Source organism: Hemicordylus capensis, chromosome 2, assembly GCF_027244095.1.
Source record: "Hemicordylus capensis ecotype Gifberg chromosome 2, rHemCap1.1.pri, whole genome shotgun sequence".
NCBI classification, from domain to species: domain Eukaryota; kingdom Metazoa; phylum Chordata; class Lepidosauria; order Squamata; family Cordylidae; genus Hemicordylus; species Hemicordylus capensis.
Genome location: NC_069658.1, coordinates 85,462,211 through 85,477,976, shown reverse-complemented (window position 1 = coordinate 85,477,976; position 15,766 = coordinate 85,462,211). Strand labels below are relative to the sequence as shown.

The 15,766-nt window shown below is 45.3% G+C and overlaps 1 protein-coding gene across 3 annotated transcripts in view; it reads right to left on the bottom strand.

Moving 5' to 3' along the window:
- Positions 1–15,766, bottom strand: part of MEGF10 (multiple EGF like domains 10) — a 195,673-nt gene that overhangs the window by 27,128 nt on the left and 152,779 nt on the right. For all 3 annotated transcript variants that reach the window (XM_053300099.1, XM_053300098.1, XM_053300100.1), the window contains one exon: positions 5,187–5,333. In XM_053300099.1, coding sequence (XP_053156074.1) covers positions 5,187–5,333 — 147 coding nt within the window. The remainder of the gene's footprint in view (positions 1–5,186; positions 5,334–15,766) is intronic.

The following is a 15,766-nucleotide window of genomic DNA, read 5'->3' as shown; positions in this document are numbered from 1 at the left end:
GTAGGTAAAGGGACCAACTGGTTACTGAAGCAGGAAACGGCAAGGAGCTAGAAGAGGTTGAAAAGCAAAGGTGTAGAAAGCTGGGCGGTGGCCTGGGGACAGGTTGCCACCACATTCCCCCTCTGGCCACTGTGCTCCCCTCCTCTACATCATCACAAAGATGCAGGGGGTATGGCTGGTGCTGGAAAGGAATGCTCAATGGCCCCCTCACTTCTCCAGCTGGTGAAAAGTAGGGATGTGCGAAACGTTTTGGGTACAGAACGATCTGTACCTGAAACAGCGAATTTCGGGTGATTCGGAGCCGAACCGAATCACCCCCTAAGAAATCCGAATAATTTCGGATCCGAAATGAATCACCCCTGTTTCGGATCTGAAATATTCGGATGTTTCGGAGCTCAATTTAGTGGCCTTCTCCCCCCTCCCTCCATTTTGAGCAATGACGTCTATTTGAATTTCCCGCCTTTTTGCATCCCATTGACTTTAATGCAAAAAGGTCTGATGTGATGTGTGCTCAAATTTCGGGTCCCGGGGCAAAATAGTGGGGTGGGGTGGTAGTGCCTAATGGGTGGAGGCTACCACCCCAATTGCAGAGGGATTGGCCAAAGGGCTGATTTTTAGTGAATTTTTGAAGTTTTAGTGTCTTTGGGGCAGATTGGGGGCATAACGTGGGATCTGGGCCAAAAGAGTGGGATGGGATGGTAGTGCCTAATGGGTGGAGGCTACCACCCCAATTGCAGAGTGATTGGGCAGAGGGCTGATTTTTGGTGAATTTCTGAAGTTTACGCGTCTTTAAGGTTTCCCCCCTTTAGGTATAATTGAGGGTGTATTGCTTCACGTCAGGGGGAAAGGGGTGGCCTAGAGCGGTGTGGGGTTGGTGGTAGTGCCGGGTAGGGGAAAGGAAGCTGCCTGAATTTTTTCTAAGGATTTGGGCACAGGGCTGATTTTTGGTGAATTGTTGAAGTTTACGCGTCTTTAAGGTTTTTCCTCATAATGTATAATGAAGCTTTCAGCAGCCCCATAAGTGCACTTGGGGGGTGCTGGGGTGGCCCAGAGCGAGTGGTGGTGTAGTGCACATAGGGTGCCAACCACCCCCATGGGTTTCTAACCCATGGGGTACAGGGTTCTGTTGTTTCTGAGGTATTCTGAGTGTGGATTCTATGATAGCAAATGATTTTCAATGAGACACCATGAATCCACTCAAAATCAGCCCTCTGCCCAATTACTCTGCAATTGGGGTGGTAGCCTCCACCCATTAGGCACTACCACCCCACCCCACTCTTTTGGCCCAGATCCCACATTATGCCCCCAATCTGCCCCAAATACACTAAAATTTCAAAAATTCACCAAAAATCACCCTTTGGCCAATCCCTCTGCAATTGGGGTGGTAGCCTCCACCCATTAGGCACTACCATCCCACCCCACTCTTTTGGTACCAGGACCCTTTTTTAAATCCGAATCGATTTGGATTTGGATTTGGATTAATTCAGATCCAAATCGAATCGGGTGCTTTGGATGGGCATTATTCGGATACAGAACAGAACAGGGGTGTTTCGGTTCGGATACGAATCGAAACACCGAAAATCTGAATTGCACACCCCTAAAGCTCCAGATCCTAGCCCCTGTCATGGAGGTCATTTTGGAGACCACCATGCATGCACAATGGGCCCCTGCGTGGCCTGGTTCAGGCCATGCAGGGGCCCATTGTGCATGTGCAGCAGCCTCCGAAATGGCCACAGAGATGGGGGCAACCCGGAAAGGGTCGAAGATTGCCCGAGCCAGGTCCTTTTATACATAAGGAAGGGTGGGGAGAGGGGAAACCTCTGCGGACCCCCCTCCCTGTGGCCTTGGAGAAGCCCCCCAGAGGGGCTAAGTACAAAAAACTATCTATATCTATATCTATATAATATATTCCCAAACCTCCCACCCTCGAACCAAACTGAACCAGGCGGGGTTCGTGGGGGGCAAAACGAAACTGGGCCAGCCAGTTTTGTGCACACCCTAGGTAGGAGTATACTGGGGAGTGAGGGGGCACCTTGGCAGCCCCACGGCTCATGAATATTTGTTCCACCCTTGCTCCACTGTCCCTAAACATGTGCTGAAAGCCAGGATGACAGTGAGAGCAGAAAGCTGGCTAAAGGCAGAAAGGGAAGCATGTGCCTGATTAAAGATCAAGGCAGCAGGCAGCTTCAGATGTAGCATGGAACCATGGTTGTCTGGTTCTGAGTGGCATCTTAACCATAACCTTTTAATGACCAGGCTTAACCATGGTTCTGTGTAACAACTGGACCAGCTCAAAATCTTGTTCGGTGCAACTTATTGTACAAAGAAATTATGTAGATCTGCCATATTTATATGGAGAACAAACAATGAAAGGGTTCTTATTAGTATAAAGTTAGGTTCCTGTGTGAGATGGAACATTATAAAAGTATACAAGTCAGCAATAGACAAGAGCACTGGCATCCTGTTCAGATCACCTAGGTGAATCCTAATTTGACATTGCTTCTTGTGAATGACTAAGAATCTGTTCCAAGCAGAGGCCAAGTCAAACATTATGACTCCACACAAATGGCTCCAAAAACCACTTCCACTTGGATCAGCCAGTTGTCTGGAAGTCTTTCCATGCCAGTTACGGAAGCCAGCAGGAACGTGAAATATTGGTGTGGTTATTTCTAACCAGATTGAAATACATATGGCTGATCCATGCAGTTATCAGCATAAAAGTGTTATTGCCTCAGCATGGAACTGCTACCACTGAGAATCAGATTTATTTTCAACAGCGTCCATAGATTTATTCAGTCATTCTGTTCCTGGGTACAGGAAATGCATTGGGGGTGGGGGGAGGCAGCAGAAGTATTCTGTAAATTCATAGCCCACACCAACCTACTACCTGGGCATACTCCCATCTGCAGAAGCAAGTTCTGAATATGGGGACAGTTTCTCCCCATGATTCAGAACCTTGGGCATATGGCTAGCCAGTGCACTTCCACTGCCCCCAAACACATGGGCATAGAACTCTTGACTAGTGCTTCAGTGGGGGTGCTATAATGTGTAGATCACTCTGGATTCATTTATCACGTCCAATTAATTGTGACAGCTGATGATATTTTCTAAAAGTTTATGCATTTGTTAACATAATAGGACGCAAGTGTTGTTGACCACTGAGAGATCTTGATATACATATTAATAGAGTTATGAGCTGGATGAGGGATAACAAACTGCAGCTGAATCCAAATAAGATGGAGGTGCTCATTGTAGAAAGCTGTAATTCAGGAGATGGAATAGATCTGTCTGTTCTAGATGGGCTTAGGAACATAGGGAGCTGCCACATACCAAGTCAGACCATTGGTCCATCTAGCTCAGTATTGTCTACACAGACTGGCAATGGTTTCTCCAAGTATAGAAAACAGTTTCAATTATTTTCACTTTTTTTGGGGGGGGGCTATTATTTCATGGGTTTTTTCACCTTTTTGGTCCATTCTGGAACCTAACCCCCACTTTCCCATAAGCATAATGCCTCGTTCCTTGCAGAAACAGTGGTGCATATGCTGGTAAGCTCCAGGCTTGACTACTGCAATGAGCTCTATGTTGGCGTGCCATTGTACATAGTCTGGAAACAGTAATTGGTGTAGAATGATGTTGCCAGGTTGGTCTCCAGGACGTCCCAAAGAAACCATATGACTTCTGTTCTGAAAGAACTGCACTGGCTGCCAATAGATTTCTGAGCAAAATACAAAGTGCTGATTACTACCTATACAGCCCTTAACGGCTTGTGCCCAGGGTATTTAAGGGAACACCTTCATTATGAACCCCATCACCTAAGATTGTCAAAGGAGGTTCATCTAAGGGTGCCACCAGTTTACCTGGTGGTGACTCAAAGATTAGCCTTCTCTGTAGTTGCCCCAGGGCTGTATAATGCACATCCTGTTGAGAATAGAGCTGTTCTATTCCTGATGGCTTTTAGGAAAAAACTGAAGACACATCTCTTCAGCCAGGCTTTGGATTGAATTTTACTGATTTGTTGTTTTTAATTTGAATGCTATATATGTTTTAATGTTGTTTTTAAATTTTTGGTTGTTTTATTTTTTATAAACTGCCTTCAGACTTCTGTAATAGGCAGTATATAAGTGCTTTAAATAGACAAACAAACACACACAGATAAAACGCTATGCTGTCTGGGGGTGCTTCTGAACACAAAACTCTCCCTGGTGTCCCAGGTTGAGGCAGTGGCCAGAGGTGCTTTTTATCAGCTTCGGCTGATCTGCCAGCTGTGTCTGTTTCTTGAGATAAATTACCTCAGAACAGTAGTACATCTGCTGGTCACCTCCAGACTTGACTACAGCAATGCATTCTATGTGGGGTTGCCTTTTTACATAGTCCAGAAACTGCAATTAGGCCAGAATGTGGCAACCAGGTTGGTCTCTGGGTCATCTCGGAGGTACCATATCACTCCTATCTTAAAAGATCTACACTGGTTGCCAATAAGTTTTCGGGCAAAATACAAGGTCCCAATTGGTTATAACCTATAAAGCCCTAAACAGCTTGGGCCCTGGGTATTTAAGAGAATGTCTTCTTTGCTATGAACCACACCACCCATTGAGTTCATCAGAAAAGGTTCATCTGCAGTTGCCACTGACTTATCTCGTGGCTATTCAGGGATGGGCCTTCTCCATTGATGCCCTGAGGCTTTGGAACGTGTCCCTGCTGAAAGAAGAGCCTCCCCATCGCTTACAATTTTTAAAAAGGCAGTCAAGACACATTTGTTCACCCTGGCTTTTAATTAGGTACTGTTTAATAGTTTGGTGATTTTTAATGGTTTTATCATTGTTTTAAGTTTTAAATTGTTGTAATGTTTTAACCTTTTTACTTGTTGTTTTTATTGTTTTTTTGTAAACCACCCAGAGACTTGCATTTTGGGCAGTATGCAAATATATTAAATAAATTATAAATAAATAAATAAATAAATAAATAAATAAATAAAACGAATTAAACGAATAATAGTAGCAAGGAGGAGAAAGAAAATTGTTTTTCTTAGGAAGCATTTTATTAGTGAGCTGTAAATTGCACATTGTACAAATTAGAGTGGGGAAAAAATAAAGGTCCTATCTAAGTTTGCTTTTTTGTACTGTAATTTAGCTTTATAGTATAACCATACTCAAGAAAGGAACAGAATAATTCATAAAACTTACTTCTTTGACAAGTAGTGCCTCTGTAGCCAGGTGCACATTCACAGATCCCTTCATCTGGAGAGCATGATGCTCCATTTTTGCAATAGCAGGACAATGAACAATTTGGACCCCAATGTCCTTCAGCACATACACTGTCACAACGCATACCTGAAAGTATTAACATACAAAGCTGTCATTAACAGAGAGGGAACAAACTTCACAAATGACAAGCAGGAGACTGTTCATTGGTGCATAACAGTGTTCTTCATCATAAGGCCCAGAGGCCAGTGGCTGCCCCCAACAACCCTATGTACGGCCCCCTGAGTTGTTGCTTAATAGGCCTGTGTGAAGCTTCAACCAAACCCAAATACTCTGCACTGTCCCCCTGTATTGTGCCCCCACCACTGTGCCGAGGGGACCATTCTCACCATGCAGTGCTGTGCTTTGCCTAGCACAGGGTGTGTGTGTGTGCTCTCAAGGGAAATGGAGCTCTCTTGAGCCCCTGTACCATCTTGGAAGGCATGCACATAGTGCTGGGAGGTGCAGCCCTTCCCAGTGGCTTTCCTCACAGAGCTTTTAAAAGAGGGCTCTGTCTCTCTTAAAGGGCCCTCCCGCATTGAGAAAAACACAGCTCTGTGCAAAAGTCTGCACAATGGGAAATGACTCTCATACTGAAAGCCTGTTTCCTACTGTAAGTGGCCCCACCACTTGTAAAAAAGCCAAGTTCACTGGTGTATAACAAAGGAAATGGAGGACGGTGTAATGGAAATCATTATTATACATTAAGTTAAAGTTTCACATGCTCCCCAAATCTTTTTGCTGATGTGACTAAGGACCAAATTATACTTGACTATATCAGCAATATACCCACTTGTTTGCAAAACCTGAGAACAGATGAAATTTCAGAGTTAAAGGGGAGTATGGGTCTGTGTATGTGAGTGCTAATCCCTCCCCACTTGTCGTTCACCCATACACTGTCTGCCCCGCCAGGTGCTCTCCTCTTCACTGAAGGAAGATAGGGCAAGAGAACTTTGAGGGAGAAGATATGAAGACACATACAACAGACACAAAGAGGGTCTAACTTTCTTTACTAGTGGTTTTAAAAAAAGGTTTAAAAATTGAATTTTATGTACTTTATATGTGATTGGGTCAGATCAATATCTAAACAAACAGAAATTCTGCTCTCATGTCTAGTTTTGGCCCCAAGTTATACCCCGAAACTCAGTTACATGCTCTCCAACTGCATGATATTCCCTAAAAAAATTAGACAACTCAGTTACCTGTGAATGGATTTGGGAGGCTGTTTTTATGAGACTGAAATTAAAATAAAGCAAACTTCAAAGTGGGATAGTTTAACCTTTGAAACAAATAAATATTGATTTTTTAAAAAATAATTGGGATACTGTACTATACCATCATGACATCAAGAATAGTTATCAGAATAATATGTTATGTTTGGGGTTTTTTTTTCTTTGTACAGCCAAAGTGGCTGACATCCTGACTAAGCAAGCAGCTGCACTAGGAAGAAGCATACCCCCTACAGAGAGCTTCCTTAGCACCACAGCGCCTATTGCACAAGGGGGGTGGTTTTTGTTGATCTCTGTACCACCTGGAAATATGTTCCTGAGGGCTGGAACATATTTTCAGCTAGTTCAGGGCACTTCTGGGAAAGGGATCAGCAAAAATCTGTGCCAGTGCAGACAGGTGTTGCAGAACTAAAGAAGCTTTCCGTAGTAGGTATGCTTCTTCCTGGTGCAACCACACACTTAAGCCCTCTTCAGATGTTATGAGTGCCCTGAGTGCTCATGGTTACAATGGGCAAAAGTGGGGAGGAATTCCCACTGCCCCACTGTCAATCACTCCCTTGTGCAGATGATCACGGTTATGACACTGTACATCTGAAGGTGGTAGCGCTGTAAGAATGATTGCAGCGAATCCATGAGCTGCAACCTGGTCTGCCAGTTTTCATGAATTTGCTGCAATCACACTTACCATGGTGTCCCTTCACATGAATGGTGCCATAATGGTGCTGAAGCACCTGCAACAGCGTTATCTGGAGTTTGGCAGGAAATGGCCTGGTTTCCCTAGATTAGCAGCAAGGTGCCTGCTCCTGCTCCCAAGCAGGAAAAGCTGCCTGCCACGTGGGTGCAGTTGGTGGGCAAGCCGTCTAATCGCCCAGAGCTTCATCTCATCACCTGGGCCATTGCTGAGATGATTGCTTTGGACAGCCAGCCATTTCAGGTGGTGGAGAATGCCAGCTGCTCTTTCTGCCAGCTGCTCCTACTGCTTGACCCCAACTATAAATCCCCTCATGCACCACCTTCAGCAGGAGGGTGGTGCCCTCCCTGGACCAGGCATGCAGGGAGGCCATGTTGGGGCTGCTGCATACAGCAGTGCCTGACACCAGAGTGCCCTTTACTGCGGATCTGTGGAGCAGTCCCAGTGGGGAGAACTCTGCTTTCCTGTCCCTCATGGCACTGGTGGGAGCTGGAGAATGAGAGGACAGCTGGTGCTGGTGGCATGGCCAGCCCCTCCCATTCAATGAGGCAAAGGTGGGTTGTGCTGCATGTGGAGTTGCTGGACACTGAGCACATGGCAGCTGAGCTGTCAACGATTATGAGTCATCAGGTGGAGGAATGGGTGGCCAGGCAGCCAAACTTTCTCTGAGGGTTCATGGCCATCAATGCTGCCAACATCACAGAGGCAACTGAGCAGAGTCAGTTTGTGTCCATCCATTCTGTGGGGCACACTCAGAACTTGGTTGTGCAGGATGCACTTGGCCCTTCTGGGGCTGTGACTAGGTGAGACATTCCCGTTGAAGGCACTGAGCGCCAGTCTGCTGCTACCATGGCTCCTCTTGTGGTCAGGTGCTGCAGTATAGCAGCTAACTATCTAGAGCAAAAAAAAAGGGAGAGAGGCAGCTTGAGCTGGGCCTATCTGAATACCTGATCCCTAAGAATGTTCCAACCCAGTGGAACTCTACTTTTCTTTTGCTCCAGGGCCTACAGGAGCAAGAGCTGGCCATCCATAGTCTGGCAAGGAGATATAGCTTGGAAGCACGCAACCTAACCACCCAGGACTGGGTGCACATAAGAACAGCCCTGCTGGATAAGGCCGAAGGCTCATCTAGTCCAGCATCCTGTTTCAAACAGTGGCCCACCAGATGCTGCTGGAAGCCTACAGCAGGAGGTGAGGGCATGCCCTCCCTCCTACTGTTACTCCCCTGCAACTGGTACTCAGAGGAATTCTGCCTTTGAGGCTGGAAGTGGCCTACATACCTCCAACTAGTAGCAGATGATAGACCTCTCCTCCATGAAGTTATACAAACCCTTCTTAAAACCATCCAGGTTGTTGACTGTCACCACATCTTGTGGCAGAAAATTCCACAAGTTGATTATGCGTTGTGTGAAAAAGTACTTCTGTTTGTTGGTCCTAGATTTCCTGGCATCCATTTCATGGGATGACCCCTGGTTCTAGTGTTATGTGAGAGGGAGAAGAATTGCTCTCTATCCACTTTCTCCACACCATGCATGATTTTATAGACCTCTATCATGTCTCCCCGTAGTCGTCTTTTTTCTAAACTAAATAGCCCCAGATGTTGTAGCCTTGCCTCATAAGAAAGGCGCTCTAGCCCCTGATCATCTTGGTTGCACTCTTTTGCACCTTTTCCTGTTCTGCAATGTCCTTTTTTAGATGTGGTGACCAGAATTGTACACAGCACTCCAGGTGTGGCCGCAACATAGTTTTGTATAAGGGCATTATAATATTAGCAGTTTTATTTTCAATCCCCTTCCTAATGATCCCTAGTATGGAATTGGCCTTTTTCACAGCTGCCGCACAATGAGTGGACACTTTCAACAAAACATCCAACACGACCCCAAGATCCCTCTCCTGGTCAGTCACCAACAGCTCATATCCCATCAGCATATACTTGAAGTTGGGATTTTTTGTCCCAGTGTGCATAACTTTACAATTGCCAACATTAAAGTGCATTTGCCATTTTGTCACCCACTGACCCAGTTTGGAAGATCCTTTTGGAGCTCCTCACAGTCCATTTGGATTTCACTACCTGAAAGACTTTGGTATCATCTGCAAATCTGGCCACCTTGCTGCTTACCCCTACTTCTAGATCATTTATGAATAAATTAAAAAGCACCAGTCCCAGTACAGATCTCTGGGGGACCTTGCATCCCTCCATTGTGAAAACTCTCAATTTATACCTACCCTCTGTTTCCTGTCTTTCAACCAGTTAGCAATCCACACATGTATTTGTCCCCTTATCCCATGACTGCTATGTTTCCTCAGGAGTCTTTGATGAAGAATGTTGAAAGCTTTTTGGAAGTCCAGGTATACTATGTCAACTGGATCACCATGATCCACACACTTGCTGACACTCTCAAAGAACTCCAAAAGGTTTGTGAGGCAAGATTTGCCTTTGCAGAAGCCATGCTGGTTCTTTCCCAGCAGGGCCTGTTCTTCTATGTGCTTTACAATTTTATCCTTGAGGATTATTTCCATCAATTTGCCTGGAACGGACGTTAAGCTAACCGGCCTGTCATTTCCCAGATCGCCCCTGGATCTCTTTTTGAAAACTGGTGTTACATTGGCTACTTTCCAGTCCTTTGGTACAGAGCCTGATTGCAGGGATAAGTTATATATTTTGGCAAAGAGGTCAGCAATTTCACATTTGAGTTCTTTGAGGACTGTTGGATGGATGCCATCCTGCCCTGGTGATCTGTTAGTTTTCAGTTTTTCCAGACAGTTTAGAACATCATCTCTTCTCACTTCTATCTGTCTCCGTTCTTTAGCCTCCATCCCTAAAAAGCCTGGTTCAGGAACAGGTATATGCTCAGTATCCTCTGCTGTGAAGACGGACGCAAAGAACTCATTTAGCTTCTCTGCAACCTCCATATCCTCCTTAATAATCCCTTTCACTCTCTCATTATCCAACGGTCCAACCGCCTCCCTGGCAGGTTTCCTGCTCCTGATGTATTGAAAGAAGTTTTTGTTATTCCCCTTGATGCTTTTAGCTAAATGCTCCTCAAACTCTCTTTTTGCCTCCCTTATTGTCACCTTGCATTTCTTTTGCCAGAGTTTGTGTTCTTTTCTGTTATCTTCATTTGGACAGGCCTTCCAATTTTGGAAGGAAGTCTTCTTCCCTTTTATGGCTTCCTTGACGGTACCTGTTAGCCATGCTGGCATCCTCCTGGACATAGTGGTACCTTTCCTCCTTGTGGATATACAATCTAACTGGGCTTCTAGTATTGTGGTTTTGAGTAAACTCCATGCACTCTGGAGTGAAGTGACTTTCCTGATTTTCCCTTTCAGTTTTCTTTTCACCATACTCCTCATTTGGGAGAAGTTTCCTCTTCTGAAATTCAAAATGTCTGTGTTAGTCTTCCTTGGTGATTCTCTCCCTGCATGTATGCTGAATTTGATGGCACTATGGTCACTGTTCCCTAAAGGGTTGATGACATCACGCACCAGGTCATGGGTGCCACTCAGGATTAAGCTATGCTCTCAGGCCTTCATCTCTTAAGTAGTGAGTAGTCTTCAAACTGACACACAGGATGTTGGTCAAAGGAATGTCAAAGGAATGTGTGGCCTCCCCCAGCCCTGGCTGACTCCACCCTCCCAGGCAGGGACAAACTAAAACACTGGAGTTTGCTAGCCCTGGCAAATAAAACACACACAGAGAGAGACTAGGACTTATCCCTTAAAGAGAAACCAGCCCCTCAAAATCTCTCCTCCTCCTGTTAGTTTGAAGGGGGGGGGGGAGACAACCATTCAAGGTTGTCTTGACACTTGAGCCATTGTTTGTTGCCACAAACAACTAGTGTGCCCAGACAGAAATGCTGAGCCAGGCTTTGCCCATTGCTCTTCTCCTTGAGAAGATGATGGATGAGCTCCAGTACATGCTGAACACTGAGGAAGCAATTACCTTGTCAGGTTTGTTTGTTTGTTTGTTTGTTTATACTTATTTATAAGTATGTATGCTGAATTTGATCGCACTTGATCGCACAGTATTTATACTGTGTGATTGCACAGTATTTATATATACTTATTTGATCGCACAGTATTTATATATACTTATTTATAAATACTTATTTATTTTCCAGGTTGGCTGAAAACTGGACTGGTGGAGCAACTCAGGACACCCTTGGGTGCATCAGCAGAGCATGTTTTGTCCTGCCTCTATGACCCAAGGATGAAAGGAAAGCTGTCACCTCTGACCAGCTGCCTGGGTGGTTGAAGAGGTTAGGTAAGCCTAGGAGAGGAGGCTGGGGTGCAACCAGGAGGAGGGTGCTGGAGTGCCTACTGTTAGTATGTGCTGGTGGATCCGTAGCACAGCATCACCACCGCTTCCCAGTCCAGCGGCGTGGCATCCCTGACAGTACCAGGAAAGCACTGGTAGTTCTGCCTAAGCATGCCCCTCACTGGTTCACAGAGGTCTTCCTTGGCACCTTGGCGGGGTATGGGAGGAGCCCACCAAGCCCCTCAGCAGTGCTGAGCAGTGTGTTCTGCACTGTGTTCTGTGATCCTATGTGGGTTTGGGGGAAAGGTTAAAAATGTGTTTAAAACCACTCGCTTGCCCATTTCATTTGTGGGTTGGGTGGCAGGTAGCCCTACCACCATGCCCTACCACCAAAGGCGTATCTAGGGAAAATAGCGCCCAGGACAAGTACTGAAATTGCGCCCCCCCCCAAGAAAAAACATCTGACACTCATCTTTCAGATAGCTTTACCACAATATCAGCTCAAAAATACAAGTCAAGCTCGTTAATTAACAAATCTTTTAATTAACAAATTATGGCACTACCTGAAAATTATAACTGCACCTCCCTTGCTTGTCACTTCTCTCTCAGCCTAACCTACTTCACAGGGTTGTTGTGAGGAGAAACTTAAGTATGTAGAACAAGGAGCTCTGGGCTCCTTGGAGGAAGAGTGGGATATAAATGTAAAAATAAAATAAAATAAAATAATAATACGAAGAAAAACATTTTCTCTGAGTGTTAGAAGTCCAGCACAGAGGAGGTGAAACACTGAAGCCTAAAGGGAACATTAAAGCATAGCCTATCTTTATTCTCACCAATATTTATGACAACAGTATCAATTTTCCGTATGATTAAAAATTTAGGCAAAATCCCTAGCATTGCTTGATTAGAATTAGCCCTCAGGCGAGGTGAGAATTATGGGTCCCTGATACTACAACATCAGACTTTCAGTACTGTCTCCATTTAGTTAATCTCTGAAAGCACAGAGAACATGAACTCTGTAGTGTAGAATACTAGGCTACTAGCAGATAAGCTATTAGAAGTATCAGTATGATAAAAAGTGTGTTGAAGAGGAAATCAGATATGCTTCCTTTATAGCTATACATTGACACTTTTGTATGTAACACAGAAGATGAAGCCAGAACACAACTAGCACATGTCACTTTTTCTGCACTAGCAATTCCCAGTTCACATTTACTGTCTTTTAAACTCTCTGCTCACCCTTGCAGCTGACCTAGGGCTGCAACTCCTCAGAGCGGTGTATCTTTCAAACTGCTGAATTACAGAAGTAAGCAACCCAGCACAAGCAAATTTGTAGTCTGGAGAGTGGTACACATTCATGGCTAGAACACTGTAAAATGTAGATCAGCTGGACTGCCCGACAGAGATGTCAGGCTAGCTGACTTCTGGTGGAGGGGGGGACGCGTTGCCAGATTGTAACACTCCAAAATAGCTAGAACTGAGAAGGGAGGGAGGAGGAGGAGGGGGGAGTGGCGGCTAGAAGAATAAACGGAGGAAGGCTGGACTACTATACTATCTTCTTAGTTTAGTCTCTTTCCAAGTAAGCCACCATTCGCTCCCTCAAAAAAAACCCAACAACAACAAAACACACCACCACTCTCTCTGGTTGAGATGTCTGGAATCATGCTTGGAAGGGGCCAAAGCTCAGAAGAGGCTACTAGCGGGCAGCATGGCAGCTAACGCTTGTTCCTAACCCAACGGCAGGCAGGCAGGAGGGAAAGAAGTGAACAAGGGCTCCTCCTTCACATAGGGGGAAAGCTGAAAGAAAGCGCCAGCCTGCCCTGCTGCAGTGCAATCCTGCCTGCTCCTCGGAAGAGCCCCGCAGGGAGGGCTTGCTTCCCCTGCGTCTCCCTCTGAGCCAGAGATTGGGGAGCTGGGGAGGAGGGCCAGGCGGGAGGGAAAGCAGCAAGCAAGGGCTCCTCACCTTGGCCCCGGGGAAAGTGGAAAGAAAGTGCCAGCCTGCAGTGCCTGCTCAGAAGAGCCCTACAGGAAGGGCTTGCTTGCTGCCTCACCTGAGCCTGCTGCCTCGTTATTGTATTTATTTCAAAGGTGGTTTTTTTACACTTAAACAGCCGCAAAAGCCTCTCTGAGCAGCAGAGCAGCTAATGATTAACAATCCAATGGCGAGCAGATATGCTCAGCCAGCCAGTAGCTGCAGCGTCCCTAGACAAAGACCAAGCAAACCCTGGTGGGACTACCCTGCCTGCAAACAATGCGCACACACAGAAAGTTTCCCATTCCACCCCACACACTGACCATCCAAGGAGAACTTTACATTGGCTTGGGGGAGCGGGAGAGAGGAGGACGGAAGATCATTCAACGAAGCAGGCAGCAGGAGGGCACGCGGGCGACACACACAGAGCTTGTGAGCTTGTTTATTTTTACTTACTTTGGAAATGGGGAGGGATCAATTAAGAATGCAGCGAGCAAAATAAAAATGGGTCGAAGTGACAAAGGATTAGGCAGCAGCAAACACAACAGCAGCACACGAGGATTAGCAAACAGCATGAGATTCCGAAATGCCCAGCAGCTGCTGCAGTTTCTCTCTTCAGCAACCCACGTGGACGCAGGCACATGCACTGATTGAATCGGCGGGGGGGGGGGGGGGAGTGCCGCACGCACTCTCTGCCAGGTCACCAATGGGAGCGTTCAGTGCCTGCCTGTCCCCACTCGCCCGGACTGGGTCAGAGATTCTCGCAACTCATGTGAGTGAGTCGAGTGCGCTGTGCCTGCACGAGTGGGGGTGGGTGCGGGCGCCACCCAAAGACAGCAGATGGTGATGGTGAGCAGCGGCGGGGGGCTTCCCAGCACAGTGCCGGTGCCCCTGCTGGCTGATCAGATAATTTTTAAAAAAACAATTTTTTAAAAAAATTCTTTTTTAAATTTTGTGCATAGCGGAGGGGAATTCCGCGCCCCCTTCAACAGTGGCGCCCAGGGCACGTGCCCTGCCTGCCCCCCCCCTAGTTACGCGTCTGCCTACCACATAGCCTACTTTGGTGGCCCTAGGAGCTACTCATAGGTAACAATGGGATGTTTCGAGTTCTCCATTGGGAACTTGAATTATGGCCAAAACACTCAAAACATTTTGAGGTTTGTTCTGTCAAAACAACTGGGTTGACTGCTTTTTTGATGAAACGTTTCAGCTATCTGCATTTTGTTTTGAGCTCAAAACAAAATGCAAAATCTATTTTGTGCACATCCCATTATTCACACTCATTTACATTACATCACAGTGCTATAAATGCTTGCAGAAACTGATAGAAATAAAGTTTAAAGAGTAGAAAATAAGTGAAACAACTTAATGATTGTGGGCACATTATGGATCATGTGGAACCATAATTAACTCTTAGTTCTATGCAACAACTCTGAGCCTCAGGAAGGATCACTTTCCATTCTGCCCACATGAGTCTCAGCAAAATTCTATTTCCAACTGAGCTTAAAAACAAACTAATATTGGTTGTGACATTTGTACTGATTGGTCTTGGTTTCTTCTAAACAGCTTCTCTAAAATAAACCTAAATCTGAAATCCTCTTCAAAATTGGGAAAAGATCTTAGGGTCATGATTTGTAGCTCACCAAAACATCAATTCAGTATGGTATGGAAATGAAAAGGGAAATTCAATTTTAGGGATATAAGGCAAGGGGCTCAAACATAAAGGCTGACATCCAGATTAAATTACTCCTGAGCAGTCCTGTTGAAATTAAATATTCCTTTCAAATAACTCCTGAATAGTACTATTTAGTGACTTGGTGTTATCCAATGTATTTTATACTCTGGATATTATTCAATGTATAGATTATATAAATCTATAATACAACATTTTTTACTGTGCACAGTTTTGGTTGTCCCATCACAATTGGATAACAGTGTGGATATCAACAGAAAAAGGCAACTATAATGGTCAAACTGTTGGCACACCATCCTTGAAAGGCACAGAAGTGTCTGGGGCATTTTAGCTGAGAAAGGAAAGATGATGAAGGAAAGACCTGATATGAATTTATAAAACTAAAGGTGGTGTGAAGAGTGAACTCTTCTCCTAAGTAGCAGAACTTGGGGTCACTAACGAAACTAAATGACAGCAGGAATGACTGAAGGAATAATTCACTACAACAAAATGTAGTGATGGTGATCACTTAGTATAAAAAAGGAGTACATATACATTTAGATGTCTTTTCACATCTGTTAGCCATGGTATCTAAATAGAGCATCCTTATCCTGATGCAGTATACCTCTGAGTATCAGATGCAGGTACAACCATGTCCTGCATGAGCTCCCAGAGGCATGTGGTTGGCTGCTATTGGCAAA